This window comes from Trachypithecus francoisi, unplaced genomic scaffold, assembly GCF_009764315.1.
Source record: "Trachypithecus francoisi isolate TF-2019V2 unplaced genomic scaffold, Tfra_2.0 Lachesis_group1, whole genome shotgun sequence".
Taxonomy (NCBI): Eukaryota; Metazoa; Chordata; class Mammalia; order Primates; family Cercopithecidae; genus Trachypithecus; species Trachypithecus francoisi.
Window position 1 is genome coordinate 115,835,742 of NW_022681454.1, and position 15,184 is coordinate 115,850,925.

At 33.9% G+C, this 15,184-nt stretch overlaps 1 protein-coding gene across 5 annotated transcripts in view; it reads right to left on the reverse strand.

The window, feature by feature from the left end:
- The window catches only part of PDE5A (phosphodiesterase 5A), a 138,473-nt gene that overhangs the window by 48,309 nt on the left and 74,980 nt on the right, over positions 1 to 15,184 (reverse strand). For all 5 annotated transcript variants that reach the window (XM_033215131.1, XM_033215129.1, XM_033215133.1 and 2 more), the window contains exons 8-10: positions 11,209 to 11,317; positions 10,104 to 10,191; positions 204 to 379 (exon numbers count right to left, since the gene is read on the reverse strand). In XM_033215131.1, coding sequence (XP_033071022.1) covers positions 204 to 379; positions 10,104 to 10,191; positions 11,209 to 11,317 — 373 coding nt within the window. The remainder of the gene's footprint in view (positions 1 to 203; positions 380 to 10,103; positions 10,192 to 11,208; positions 11,318 to 15,184) is intronic.

Sequence of the window (15,184 nt, forward strand, 5' to 3'; positions counted from 1 at the left end):
ACATTTGACAAGTTTCTTAAATATTCTGAGTCTTAGTTTCTTTCACTCTTTAGTTGAGGATAATAAGGATCTCATCATCTGAATCACAAAATTTTGGTGAGGACATAATGACTGAACACACACACACCATGAGTGATTATGAGGGAAAGGTTAAAGCTAAATGTCTGGCTGGCTGGAGTGAGAGGTCCCTAAACTCCACCCACCTCCAATGTGACCATTTGCTTGGCCATGGCTCTCTCCACTGCTTCATACATCTGCGTGTTCTGGATCCCCAAGCCACAAAAGATGACAAAAGCTTCCAGAAACTGTTCGTCATTTCGGTTGAAAGGCTTAACCTTGCCAGTATTCTCCTCCATCTTATTAACAAGTTGGCAAACCCCTATAACAATCCAAGAGATTGAGCAAATGTTATTGTTGATTATCATAGTTTTTGTGGACTTTAACAAACACACCCAAAGATTGTCTTATACTTTTCTCTTAGGAATGCTTAGTGTGTCAAAATAAGCAAATTAACCCCCACAAATATAAGCTAGAGAAGTAAACAGAATTTATATGAGAACTAGTTTCACGTGGTTCAAAATGTACATTGCTGGCGTTCAAAAAATCCTAGAGTACTATTTTCTTCCAGACTCGGTCACGAATTTTAGATCATTTGAGTCCCCAAAGACAATTTGTCCTTTGGAAACTAATTGGATTTTTGTACACTTGCCAAGAGAACAATTCTGATGTACATCAGAATTTTGGGTCAAACAGATCTCCTTTCCTTACTGAGAAACCAGAAGTTTAAATACACACACACACACACACACACACACACACACACACACAAAATAGAATGCGGAAAGGAGGCAACTGACATAGGAAGTCTCAAATTTCAATTCTACGCCTCTGTATCTAGGAGAATCAAATTTGTAGAAAACTTTTGATGCTGCAAATAAGTATGCAAATAAAAATGACTACTTAGAAATAAAAGTCAAACATGTAGTCAACATAAATGGAACATTAGGATAAATCTAGGAACGTCAACATCTTCACTGAAGTGGTTGTTCTATGAGTTTCTGAGCCTAGTGGTCTCTGTGAGGAGTGACCTCGCAGAGGCCACTCTGATGACCCAGCCTACCTCTGTGTAAACAAAGTATTGTTAAAGTCCTTATCACTTCTGTCTCTGAGTATATAATAACAGACTTCCACCATGTACCCACTGTGGGATACGGATTGTGCTAAATACTTTGGTAGACACATGATCTCTAGTCTTCACAATTTATTCTGCGAGGCAGATGTGACCATCCTCATTTTACAGATGAGGAAACTGAATCTCAGAAAGGTTACATCATTTGCTCTAAGCCACTTAGCTGGTATGTGTGGGTCTAAAATTCAATCCCCAGCTCAGCCTGCCACAAGGGCCACTCTCAACTGCCATACTACCTGTCAGATCATTGCTAGCAGTGCCCTGGTTGCATCTTGCTTGCCCACACCTCTGCTCATGCTTTTCCACAGGTGTGCACTGCTCCCCACTGCCTTCCCTCCTGCCTCACCAGTTGATCCCTATACCTCCTTCACAGTGAGCTCCAGGAGGCCTCTAACTTACAGGTGAGGCAGGCATTTTTCTGTTCCCTTAACATGACCAGTTGGTGTATCATAGCAAATTTTATTTCTGTCTCTCTTTCTAGACTGTCAGTATCTTGGGCTTAGAGTTTTATTTATTTTTTTCAGCTCCATTTCTTCAGCTGGCAAAATGCCTAGCATATAGTAGGAACTAAAAAAATGTTTTCTGAATTAATGAAAGAATGTAGCTCTGACTGAACTAGTTTCCCATGAAGACTATAATAGTCTATTATCCTTTATTTTTCCTGGAGCACGAAAGGATTTCATAGAGTCTGGAAGATGGTTGCACATTAAGCTCCTTTACCACCATCAATGTTCACTTTCTTTACTTTTCATACTATAAATGATCTGGACTCTCCTTTTTGCTCTTTTTGTTTGTTTATCTACTTTAAACAGTAAAGACATCTATATGCTTATCTATTAGCATTAGAGCTGCAGAAGTTACTTTTCTATCAATTATTCCATAGTCAAGGGAAACTTTAAACAAGATATAATGAATTTGGACACTGCAAGTAAAAGCCATATACTAAATGGCAATCAGCATTCATTATCTTAAATGTATATATCCTGTGTGTGGATAAAAACAACAAGAACAACAAAAAACAAAAACAAACCAAGGGTTATGTCCTCCAACCTTTGTGAATCCCCAAATTATAAATATGGAACTATTTACACAGGCTTCTGTCTCCCAAATCATATTTTCTTGAGAGTCACGTTTCATGCCCTTATCCTCACATCGCAATGGAATTGCCTTTCAATTTTACCAAAGTTTTCTCCTACTCAATAGCCTTTTTCATAAACAAGAATTTAAAAATTACTTCCTAAGAATTACTACACGTATAGCAAGAAACGTACAACACAGAGGGCTTATGTGAATACCAAGTAATCTGAGAGGCTTATGACCTAGCTAAGTGTCTCTCTAGTACAGCACTTCAAATCTATGCCTTGGTCAAAATTCACTGAATGAATATATTAAGAGTCATTAAATTATACCTTTGGAATTGTTCGCAAGTCCTTTAAATGGAATATTATGTGTAGAAATATCAAGGTTCTGCTGTAACAAATACAGTTCAGAGCAGAACAGCTAAAGTATATCCATGTTATGATCCACCATTATAGATATAGATCTATAGACACAGAGTTAAGCTCTGGGGAAAACAACAACAACAACAACAACAAATGGGTACTGAAGACAAACCATCCATCTAGGCATATAAATTAATTCTCTTTTGAAAGTGATATGAACAGCCATATTTAAATAGCATTCATGATAATCCCATTGATCTCTTTACACTCTTCAGGAAGTTTAATTATATCAAGCAAAAATACCCATGTTAAAACAAAAAGTTATCAAGAAAAAGAAGATTTATAACAAATGGGGTTCCCTGTTTAAGAAAACTAAAAACCTGGGCACATTTACAGATAGAGTGTTCACAACTTCTTCCTTAATGATCTAAAAGGGTAAGGAGTACAAAAATGAAATTTAAAACTGGAAATTTGAGATGCCACATTACTCATAAACCATGCAAACTCAGAATCATTTAAAAATGAAATGTTTAATGCCAAACCAAAAATAAAAGAAAACCATTCAGCAAAAACCCATTAATAAGTGCAATCATAAAATGAAACAATATTCAAAAACATTAGGGGAAAACCAAGAAGGAGTGAAGTTAGCAAACTATCAGTGCTACCTAATATTATAGATTTCATAAAGTACTCAAAATGTGGTCATCACAGTAGCTCTGAGAGCTGGTTAGCATTGAAGGCAGCTCTGGAAATTATGCTGAAGGGACTAGATGGCTTCTAAAATTAAACAGTTACATTTTATTTTCCATAATTACAGGGATTGGATGTTGTTACCAACCAGTCTTCCTTCTGGCTCTTTGGCAGAACAGGGGGTCAATGCTTATACCCTGCTTGCAGTCTTATGTCCTCTCTACCACCTAACATGGACTCCAAAATTAGCATCCTGCCTTATTAAAGTGTAAAATGTACCTTTATCACCTATCTTGCAAATACTTTTGTTTCTGCACTTTTCATTTGTCAATCGTCTTAATTTGGAGAGGTTTTTGCTATATAAAAGACTTAATTTTTTAAGGAGCCAAAATAATTATCCTTACAATATTCAACTATAGTGCCTTGCTTTTAAAACAGCCTTCCTCATTTTAATGTGATATATAAACCTGTATTTTCCCTAGTACTTTTATACATGTATTACATTTAATCTTATAATCCAACTTAATTTTTTTTTCCCCTAACTGCTATTGGAGTCTTATAACATCTGACCAGTTATCCATTCTCTGATGATCTGAATTGTCACCATACACTAAATTTGTATTTGTTTCAACTATTACATACTTTTTCCACATTTTAATATTTTTGAAATCAGTATGCACGTTATGATCAATAGCTTGTCATAGCAAATTGAAATCATATTTTACTTTCTTGGAGATACATAAAGTGGTGTCTTTCATTCAAAAGTATCTTACTTAAAAATAACGAAATACACCCTACTGTTATATACAATAACACAATTATATATGCCAGATTGTGGGTCTACATTTAGACTTTCTGTTCTGTTTCATCAGTCTTGGCATGTCTTTTAGCACCTATACCATACTTTTAATTATTTTACTTTTATATCATTTTAATTTCTGAATTAAATCTAAATTTAATTTCTGAAAGGGCAATAACCATCAGCTATGATTCTTTTTACACCTCCAGTTGTTAAGTATTATCAATGTTTGTAAATGTTGATCAGGAACAACCTCCCCACTCCCATCCAAATCTCACAAGGATACATATTAAAATTGATGCAAATCTAATCTGGGGAGACTTGATATCTCATAAACTAGATTTTAATCATTTCAGAAATGTATTCACTTCTTAATGATTTTAAAGTCACTCAGAATTTTGTATCTTTCTTCATATAGATGGCATATATTTCTGGCCAAGTTTATTCTTTATTACTATAGTAAATGGGTTTTTTTTCCATTGTTTTCTAACAAATTTGTCTTGGCATATATTAAAATTATTTCTCTTTAATAATTTGATAATTAGGCTTCTTATAAAACTCTTACTAGACCAGGTACTTTCAGCTAATTCTTTTTGGGTTTTCCATTTAACAATAATATAATTTGTAAGTTATTTTATTTTGCCTCCTTTTTTTCTGTGTCTCATCTTATTTCAACCATGCCTCCCTTCTGATTGCTTTGGTTAGAATTTCTTTGGGCAATAGCTTCTTTTTATATATAACAAATTCTTTCTCAATTACTCCCATGAACAATTCTAACATCCTCTTGAGTTAGTATTGGTTACTACCAATTTTTATAGAAATTCTCAATTTCACCAAATGTTAATTCCTATTTGCTACATTGTATTATCAAGTATCTTTTAAAATGTTTTCAGTATCTGTAGTTACATTCCCTCGTTCATTACTAGTTGCATTTCTCTCTTAATATCCTCATTATCTGTTGGAGGTTTCTCTGTTATTATTGTGCTTGCCCATTATCTCTTATTTATTTCTTCCCATTTCATAAGTTTATTTTTTCAATTTTTTCTTCTGCTTTCTTTCTTCTCATGTATATATTTATTTGGGGAAGGCAGCAGAGTGAGAAAGAGAAAGGTGCTGTTTTTCTAATTTCTACGGTTGAATGATTAGTTAAAATTTTTTCATTATTTCTTAATAATAATAAAATATTTAAAGCTACATAATTTCCTCTGAGTATGGCTTTCACCATGTACCTTGAGTTTTATGTTATGTTGATAGAACAATTAATTTTCTAAAATGCTGTAATTTAATTATGACTTTTGATTTCTTCTTTGTCATTTAGGAGAATGCTTTTCAGGTTCTAAGTGAGTTTTTTCCTTCCCATTTATCTTTTTGTTATATATTAACAGTTTTAATGCACTGTGATCTATGAAAGTGGCCAATAATTCTGCTTTTCAGAAATGACTGACTTTGTGTTGCATATCATCAATATTTGATTTTTGACACATATTTGAGAATAATCTGTATTTTTAAATTCTGAAACATGAAAGTAAAGCTATATATGTCATTTAAATCCACTTAATTTTTATCAATTCTAATGTTTATTTTTTTCTATAATTTAATGCTGACAAGTATACTTCAGGCCCACTATGATGATCATTTTGTCCATTTCTCCGTGTATTTTTAACAGTTTTAGTTTTTGTATGTCAATGATGCTATTTAGTTTATTAGCATTCATGGCAATGACATTTTCCTCTGTGAGTTTTAATTTTACTCAATGAAAGGTGATTCTTTACATTATGTTTACCATAAATTCTACTTTGTTTGATAGAAATATTGTTATCCCTATTCAATTTTTGCCCGTGTTGTATAAAATGTGTCTTTACAAATGACGTATACTTCACAGGTTCCGGGAATTCCTTGGTGTTTCTGATCCACTAAAGACTACTTCTCTGTTTTCTAGTGCTGCTAAAAAGTTTTCCTTATTTTTGTCTTTCTTCAGCCAATTATTAAAGCTGTCATCCTTACACTGATTTTTATTATATAGATCTTCACTTCTGTAATTCTAAACTATAATATCTTAATTCCATTTTTTTCTAATTTTCTTCCACCTATTACTACCTTTATACCCTACAGCCTTATTTCCTTGTGCTTATTATAACTAAGCATAATTTACAGTTCTCTAACTGGGAAAAAACCTAGATACTTAAGTAATACGAGCAATGTATGCCATGGAAGACAATCTACAATTATAAACAAATGAACAGATAGTGATATTGCCAAGTGATAAAATGTAATATGAAAAGTAAAATGAAGTATTGGTAAAACTTAAGCTGACATAACATTAGAATATTTATTTATGCCTTGGAATTCTACTGCGACACACAGAAGAGCAGTTCATCTCTCCACGCATTCACCTATTTAAAGGTCCAACCCTGAGTAATTCATTAAATAAAGCCAAAATAAATTAACAGAGTAAGCTAAGATGATGTGGCAGTGACAATCAATGATTCAAAAATTTATTGAGGCCTACTCAAAAAAATTCTGCAGGCATGCAGGTCTCCCAAATTTTACTGATAGAAAGGAACTAAAACGGGGTGCCATTTGGAGCATCGGAATGATGTAGGTGTTTAGCCAGTTCAAATAGGCTAACAGAACAAGTTTGAAAGTGTAAGAGACTTAAAAATTCATTGTAGAAGTAAAAAACAGAACCTTCTTACAGTGTACTTGAGAAAGGATGAAGATAGTAACCAGCTTACAAATACATATTTCTTTCTCATATTTCTCTGTCAAACAATGTGTAGTACAGCACTGTAATTTTTATTTTTATGCTTTTCTTTATTAACAAGGAGATGAAAAAGCAAGCTATTTAAAGTGGAGATGTTCTAAGCATCTTTAAAAAAATTTTTCAATGGGAATAGAACTAATTTCTGGAAAATTTATCCTGAAATTGATATGGAAAAAATAGGCATTAAAATGTCTGGTAAATATGATATGGGAAAAAGGCATATTTAGCATAATAAGTAGGGAAAATAATTAGTTAAAATAAATGAACGTTCAATGAAAAATATATTTCCTTAAAAGTATTGGAAGCAAAGTAGTGGAAACACTGTGTATTAGCCAGAGCACTAAGAAAACATTTGATAGGAAACAATACCTCAGGGAATAAATGTGATGGGACAGCAGTCCCCATAGTGGTCTAATGTCTATAATTCCATCTAAATGTCAGTAATGGAAAAAATGAGAGGAAGGAAGAAGATTACAAAAAACACATGTGTCCATCTGTCTTTCTGCACGTAACTCTATAGGGATTCTCTATTAGAATTACATAATAGTGGAATCTGGTCTATGACATGTAAGACAAATTATCCACAACCATGACATTTTCCATGCTGCAACTGCAGATACATAAGTATAGTCCAGAAATCAAATTCTTAGTTTTGTCACTCTTGTAAAGCAGCAGGGAACACTGGAAATTTTCCCCCTTATATTTGGGATCTACTTGAGAACCTCCCTTCACCCCACACAAAACCCGACTAGAGAAATCATTTCTTTTTCCTTTCTTTTTATTTACAAGGAATTTTTCTCTCCAAAATCAACATTTGCCTACTTTTGGCTCTGTCATCAAGTAGGGTGATACAAAATATATGCCAAGAGAAGTCTGATTGTGTCATTTTTTATTTTTTGCTTACTTGTCTGACACAGTGACAGGATCACAAAATGTGAATTTTGAACGGATCTGAAAAATTACTAAGTTCAACTCTACAGAGGTGAGTAATGTGCCCATAAGTGTGGTTGAAGATGAGTGGCGCTAACACAGTGCTGTGAGTCCGACCCCTAGTCCAGTGCTCTTTCCATGTCGCCTAACTCGCTCTCATTTACCTTCACATAAAGTGACAAAGGGGCCCGATGCGTAACTTCCTCCAGCCACTCCCCATTCCCAGTTATTACTCCAAAGAAATGCTGCTGAGGAAAAGTGAAGATGTGACTCGATGGAGCAAGCTGCCACTCTGCCTTCCTTCCTGTGACAACTTACTAGTAAATAATGCATTCCTTCTGAAATTTAATTTCACATTTTCAAAGGCCAAAGACAGCTTGTAGTAAATCTTCATACTTATAAAAAAGCATTTTAAACAGCATAACATTTATAATATAGTTTTCCCCTTGACCTCCCTAGGAAATAAAATTTTATAACATTTACTTGGTATCATATTGTAAGGTGCCCTTGGCAGTTTTCTTTTATTGCTTATGTTAGAGATCTGATCAGTGATAATCTTTAAAAAAGATCTCACAGATTCATTAGCCTCCACTTTTTTCTCCAAGAACTGTAGAAAAGTTGACTCAACTGCCCAGCAGGAGGTTGGCACGCTGGTTTCCAAGCAGCTTTAATGCGCAATTCACCAGGGTCAGGAGTGACCCTAGAGCTTAGGCACTAGATTAGCATACTGAAGACTGCTGGGGTGGAGTCACAGTAACTAAGTTGACAAGACAGATTTATAAAACCAGAATAGTATCAATGTTCCAAAAGAAACAGATCTGTCCCAGAAACAGAAGTACAAGCACCTGCAGCTCCAACCCATTGCCTCAAGTCCAGCTCATACAATAAGAAACAACTGTCAGGGCAACCAGTATATTTGAGAAGACATGAATAATGCATTCTCTTCCCATGAGCTAACCTACACTGTAAAAGAAAGTAATCAGTACAAGTTGGATTGCTGGGACTGGAATCAGAACAAGGGAAATCAGAGTCATAGAATGTCGAATTGTACTAAGCTGATGTATCGCTTTCACAATACGGATGCATTCTAGGCAGAGGGACTGGGAATAGGAAAGATATTACTGGCTATAACCTGATGCATCCATTGCACCTAGTGAAGGCTCACCATATGGTCAGAATACTCAGTGCACACTGATACAACTCTCCACATACATCTCTGTGTTAGGGACAAATGTTACTTTACTCTTGCACAGAACTTAGACAGTCACTTTTAATATCTGTCTTTTCTTTTTCTATTTTCATTACTGATACCTTCTGCCCCTTCTTTCTGACTAAAACTGTCATTCAATTAAATTATAGTCAAATCTTGCAACTGGAAAAGTATTCAGACTTTTAAAGTTATATTTATATATCTAAATGTCGCTCCATTAGAGTTTTAATTCTAAATTTAACCTTTAAAAAGGTATATTTTCTTTATTTCCAGGTTCCTAGGAGAATGTTAACAGTTCAGACCTTTTTTACTACATCTCAGAAACATCAACATGGATGACTGGCATATAAAATCCTACTTAACCTTTACATAACTGCAATACCAGGAAACAAATATATCAGTAAAAGGAAACATCATTCAATTTTTCTGAGAATGCATTCTTCCATCATTCCTGAAGTAGAGGTTTTTCTATAATCATATTAAGAATATAAGCTCCTGAGGGCAGGGATTTCTGCTTTGTTCATTGATTTCTCCCAACTGCCAAGAACAGTGAAGTGCTCAATAAATATTTATTAAATGAATAAATAAATATAACCTATAATCTAAACTACATTCTTAAATAAGCTCCTGAGGGCAGGGATTTCTGCTTTGTTCATTGATTTCTCCCAACTGCCAAGAACAGTGAAGTGCTCAATAAATATTTATTAAATGAATAAATAAATATAACCTATAATCTAAACTACATTCTTAAAAAAGTCAACATCCAGGAAATAAGACTCTAAAACAATACACATTATCTCTTGATATCTCTTATGCAGTCTACTAAATTTCAATACATCATCAATCATTCTTAAACAAAAAATTCTGCTGAAATAGTATAATAATTATAAAAGTACACCATAGTCTATAAGATATTTAACAAATGTCTGTTGGTATTTATCAATTATTTTAATTATTCTATCATTCTAATTTTTATCTGTTTTTAAATATTTTATTCTTTACATTTGAAAGAAAGAAGTATAGCTGGGAATACATTTTTAAAAATAAGTTTAGAGTATAGGTTAAAGGAAAGGCTTTACCTATAACTTTATTCTTCTTTCCATTTTTTATAGGTGTACAAAGCAAACTTCTAATGCACTGCTGGTTTACATTTCCTGTATTTTCAGTCTAAACAAAAATAAAAAGAACAAAACAGCTAAAATGGTAAAGAGATTGATCTGTCCATTAGATGCTATAGAAACTATATGACACATTTGAAAACACTATATATTCAACTTTTATATTAGCTAGAGAACATTGGAAAGCAGAAAATGTATAAATTATAATAAAGTTCACATAAATGCAATATAAAGCAATGTCTTTACTTTGTTAAAAATATTGGATTTTTTTCACTTTAAACTTTCCAAGCAGCTTATAGTAATAATAAGTAATATCTAAAAGTAAGTAAAAAAAAAGAGAGAAGTAGAAGTACAGTATCTACTATACTAGTGTAGTAAATGCCTCAAATAATTTAACAAGAGGGGCAGAATCTAAATGCCACCTAAAATGCACCATGTTACAAACCTGTCCTTTAGTAATACCACTGTTGCTATTGCTATATTGCTAAAGTTCTAACAATGTCTCCAAACAACACCCAAATAATAAAATCATCCAAATAACAAAATCAAGGCAGCTGCCTCAAAGTGCAATACTTTCCTGAAAAGGTGAGAGAAAATACTATAATTCAAATTTTTCAGTGTCTGAGAACCAGATATTTGTAGCTTTGAGGTCAAGAAAAACAAACATCCATTTTCCCAGAGCTACTCACTATGACGGATTACCAGTTGCATCAGTTCAAGCCACACGGAAACTAATTTTTGCAAATAAGACAAAAACTCTAGCAATATTTTCTAAGGAATATCATTAACATTATGCAGGTAATAGCTAAATTACTTTAAAAACAGTATGGTTACTTATTTATAGACATTTAAAAAGGTGAAAAAAGTACAAAGAAAAATATCCAAGTACAGCTCTCAATAGATGTTATGATCTATTTTATTCTCCTTCCTCAGATGAGGGAAAGCACAGATCATTCCTAAACAATCAATTCTAGAGCCAGTCCTTCAGTTCAAGAATAATAACTATAAGTACAGATCTTATGGGAAAACAGCCTTCTAGTTTCAAGTCTAAAATTGGGTTACTTACTGTCCAGGGAAATCTTTTATCCTTACTGACATCTGGGATATTAAGTGGTTCCATAGTATTTTTGACATACTGAGCATACATGTAATTGATTTTGTTTGCATCATGTTCCCTGTGAAAATAACAGATATGAGTTCCCTCTGTGCAGTTAAAAAAAAGCATAGGCAAACAGTTAAATAAATGATTAAGGGAGAAAAATACCAGCCTTAAATTATAAGGCAAAATATATACTTATATGGAAAATGCAGCTTTAAATGTGTTTGACGATTCACAACATTGTCAGTTACTATAATTTAAATGTTTTGAAAAAACAAAATCCCACAATTTTTCAACAAGTTTGATAAAAGTGAATGGCCTTATTCTCATTACAAATGGGCATGGTGAGTTTCGGTGTCATTTAATGTAAATTCATATGTCCCCTCATGTCATATTTTCTCATCAGATTATAGAATGCCAAAGGTCCAGTGCTTGTTTTACTTCCTCATTATTTGGTTTATCTATCCATCCCAATAAAACAGTATTTTACATATGTTAAGACCAAGGGAAAAATCAAACAGCTTAGAAAAAATGTTTAAAGCTCTTCTCTCAAGTCTATTTTCTTTCTCCTTCTGTCTTTTTGTCGTGTCTTCTTTAACATCTTTCCCTTTGTTCAACTTCCTCTCTACAGTTTTTCTGCTTTGAGATGTTTTATGATACTTTTAAAATTAAAAATTTATCTTCCTCAAAAAATTTTTACGAACTTACAATATTTTTACCACTTATGTTCCAGTCTCTTAACAGAGTGAACATGAAAGATTAATCTGATGCCAGGGGGTACAGTGTCAGTGCAAGGGAGGGAAAACAGAATGGAACATGTTTTTTTCATCAGGAAACTCCGTATGTTCCTTTGTGGTGATGATGAATTCAGCAAAGAGGGTCAGATTATGGAAATTTACTCCATCTATAAGGACCTGCTTATTTTAATAGTAATATCACTAAAGAAGTAGGAAAACCAAACAACAGTAGACATTTCAAAATAAAATATAGTTGGCCCTTGTACCCACAAGTCCACATCTTTGGATTCACCCAACTGCAGTATCAAAAATAAGTCAAAGAAAAAAAAATAAAAATAAAAATAAAAACATACATTTAAACAATAGTACAACATAACAATTCTTTAAATAGCATTTACATTGTATTAGGTATTGTAAGTAATATAGAGTGGATGTGCATAAGTTATAGGCAAATGCTACATCATTTTATACAAGGGACTTTAGTGTCTGCAGATTTTGGTATCCGCAGGGGTTCCTGGAATCAATTTCTTAAGGATACTGAGTGACAATGGCATACATCTCAGGAAAAATGTCCACTTGTTCTAAGTTTCCAAAGTTCCAATGTTTTGCCTATCTTCTGTCCCTCCCACCCAACCTGCCCCGGCTGCTTCTTGGGACAGTGGTTTCATATGGCGTCCTTCAGTGCTAGTGATTCCATGAAGATTCCCAAACTCCGTGGCCTTGTTCCTGGTCAAAATATTTCAGTCTTCCCTTTGTTGTACATTTTACTTTAAGTGTAATTTGGTCAAACCAAGTACTGACCACTTGTCTAGTATTATGTATACATGAAAAAGAACGAAAAGAAAATGACAGAAGAGTGACATAAGAGTAAATGAACTTTGAATATTTCTTGAGACTAGACTGATAGTCTGCGAAGGTATGCCAGTTATCATATACATCAGACCTAATACACTCCTGAGGTCCTACTTCACACATATTATCTGGGTGACACTCAGGAAATGGTTATATAAATGCAGGGTTTAGTTTAATAAAACAACGTTTAAAACTACAAATATTTTATAAATAGCAGCAGCCTAGAGAGAAGAAAATAAGAAGCTATAGTGAAAAGAAGAAAAATGAAAAGGTGACCACCAGGAGAAGGAAGTACATTGGAGAAGTAGCATCCTCGTAAAATCTCTTTTTTTTTTTTTTTTTTTCTGGAAAGACAAAAAATTTAATGAGTAGTATTTGCAGTAGTATACTAAACATAAAATACAGGGTTTTTTTTTCTTAACTTTTATTGTAGATTCAGGAGGTACATGTGCAGTTTATTTATCTAGGTATATTATGTGATGCTGAAGTATAGGTTACAAATGATCCCATCACCCAGGTACCCAGGTACTGTGCATAGTACCCAACATTACCTTTTCAGCCCTTGGCCCCCTTCCCTCCCCCCACCCTCTAATAGTCTCTAGTTTCTATTACTCCTATCTTTACGTCCATGTGTACCCAACATTTAACTCCCACTTATAAGCAATAACATTTTGCATTTGGTTTTCTGTTTCTGTGTTAATTTACTTAGGATAATGGCCTCTAGTTGCATCCATGTTGCTGCAGATGACATGATTTTATTTTTTATGGTTGTGTAGTATTCTGTGGTGTATACGTACCACATTTTCTTGATCCAATCCATTGTTGATGGGTACCTAGATTGATTCCATGTATTTGCTATTGTGAATTGTGCTGCAATGAACATATGAGCACATGTGTCCTTTGGTAGAATGATTTGTTTTCTTTTGGATGTATACTCAGTATTGGGATCACTGGATGGAATGATAGTTCTGTTTCAAGTTCTTTGAAAAATCTCCAAACTGCTTTCCACAGGGGCTGAACAAATTTACATTCCCACCAACAGTGTGTATGTAAGTGAGGTAGGAGAATAGAGAATTAGGATAACCAAGGGTTAAGGTAGAAGCAAAAGAACAGCAGGTGCATCTAGTTCTAGAAATTTAGGCAGGTGCATCTAGTTCTAGGAATTTAGGCAGGTGCATCTAGTTCTAGGAATTTAGGCAGCAGACAGGCTGCTCCTGTATAACAAGACAGAACTTTCCACATCAGCCTCTGATTAACCACAGGCCAAGTCTCTACTTAGCCTCTGATTGGTCACTGGCCAATCCTTCATAGGGTGTAACCAATTAGAGGCCTCTAAAGGGCACTTAGGAGTGTTACCAAATTCTTTTAGCTTAGTGAAAACCCTAAAGAACATTGTAATCTGAGTTCTTGAGCCACTTGCTCAAGCCTGCTCCCACTCTTTGGAGTGTACGTTCATTTCAATACGTCTGCACTTTTGATGATGCTTCTTTCATTGCTTCATTCTTTCGTTGCCTTGTTTTTGCATTTTGTTCAACTCTTTGTTGGATGCACCAAGAACCTGGACAACTCGCAGACAAGACCTTCCATCTGGTAAGATAAGCATTTCCTTTTCTCTTCACCTTTGCCAGCATCTGTTGTTTTTTGACTTTCTAATAACACCTATTCTAACTTGTGTGCAATGGTATCTCATTGTGGTTTTGATTTGCATTTCTCTGATGATTAGTGATATAGAGCATTTTTTCATGTTTGTTGGTTGCTTGTGTGTTTTCTTTTGAGAAATGTCTGTTCGTGTTCTTTGCTCATTTTTAATGCGTTTATTTGGTTCTTGTTTGTTGCCTTAAGTTCCTTATAGATTCTTGATATGACACCTTTGCTGGATGTATAGTTGGCAAATATTTTCTCTCATTCTGCAGGTTATCTGTTTACTCTGCTGATCGTTTATTTTGCTTTGCAGAGCTCTTCAATATAATTAGATTCTACTTGTCAATTTTTGTTTGTGTTGTAATTGCTTTAGAGGACTTAGTCATAAATTCTTTCCCGAGGCCTATGTCCAGAATGGTGTCTCCTAGGTTTTCTTCTAGGATTCTTGTAGTTTGAGGTTTTATATTTAAATATTTAATCCATCTTGAGTTAATTTTTGCATATGGTGAAAGATAAGGATGCAGGTTCAATCTTCTGCTTTTGACTAGCCAGCTAACCCAACACCATTTATTGAATAGGGTGTCCTTTTCCCATTGCTTATTTTTAAAATCTCTTTTAAAATGATAATTATCATATCAATAATCATTATTATTCTTATCATCATCATTATTTTAAGAGTAGGAGCCAGAAAAAAATCCAAAATGGTTAAGCAA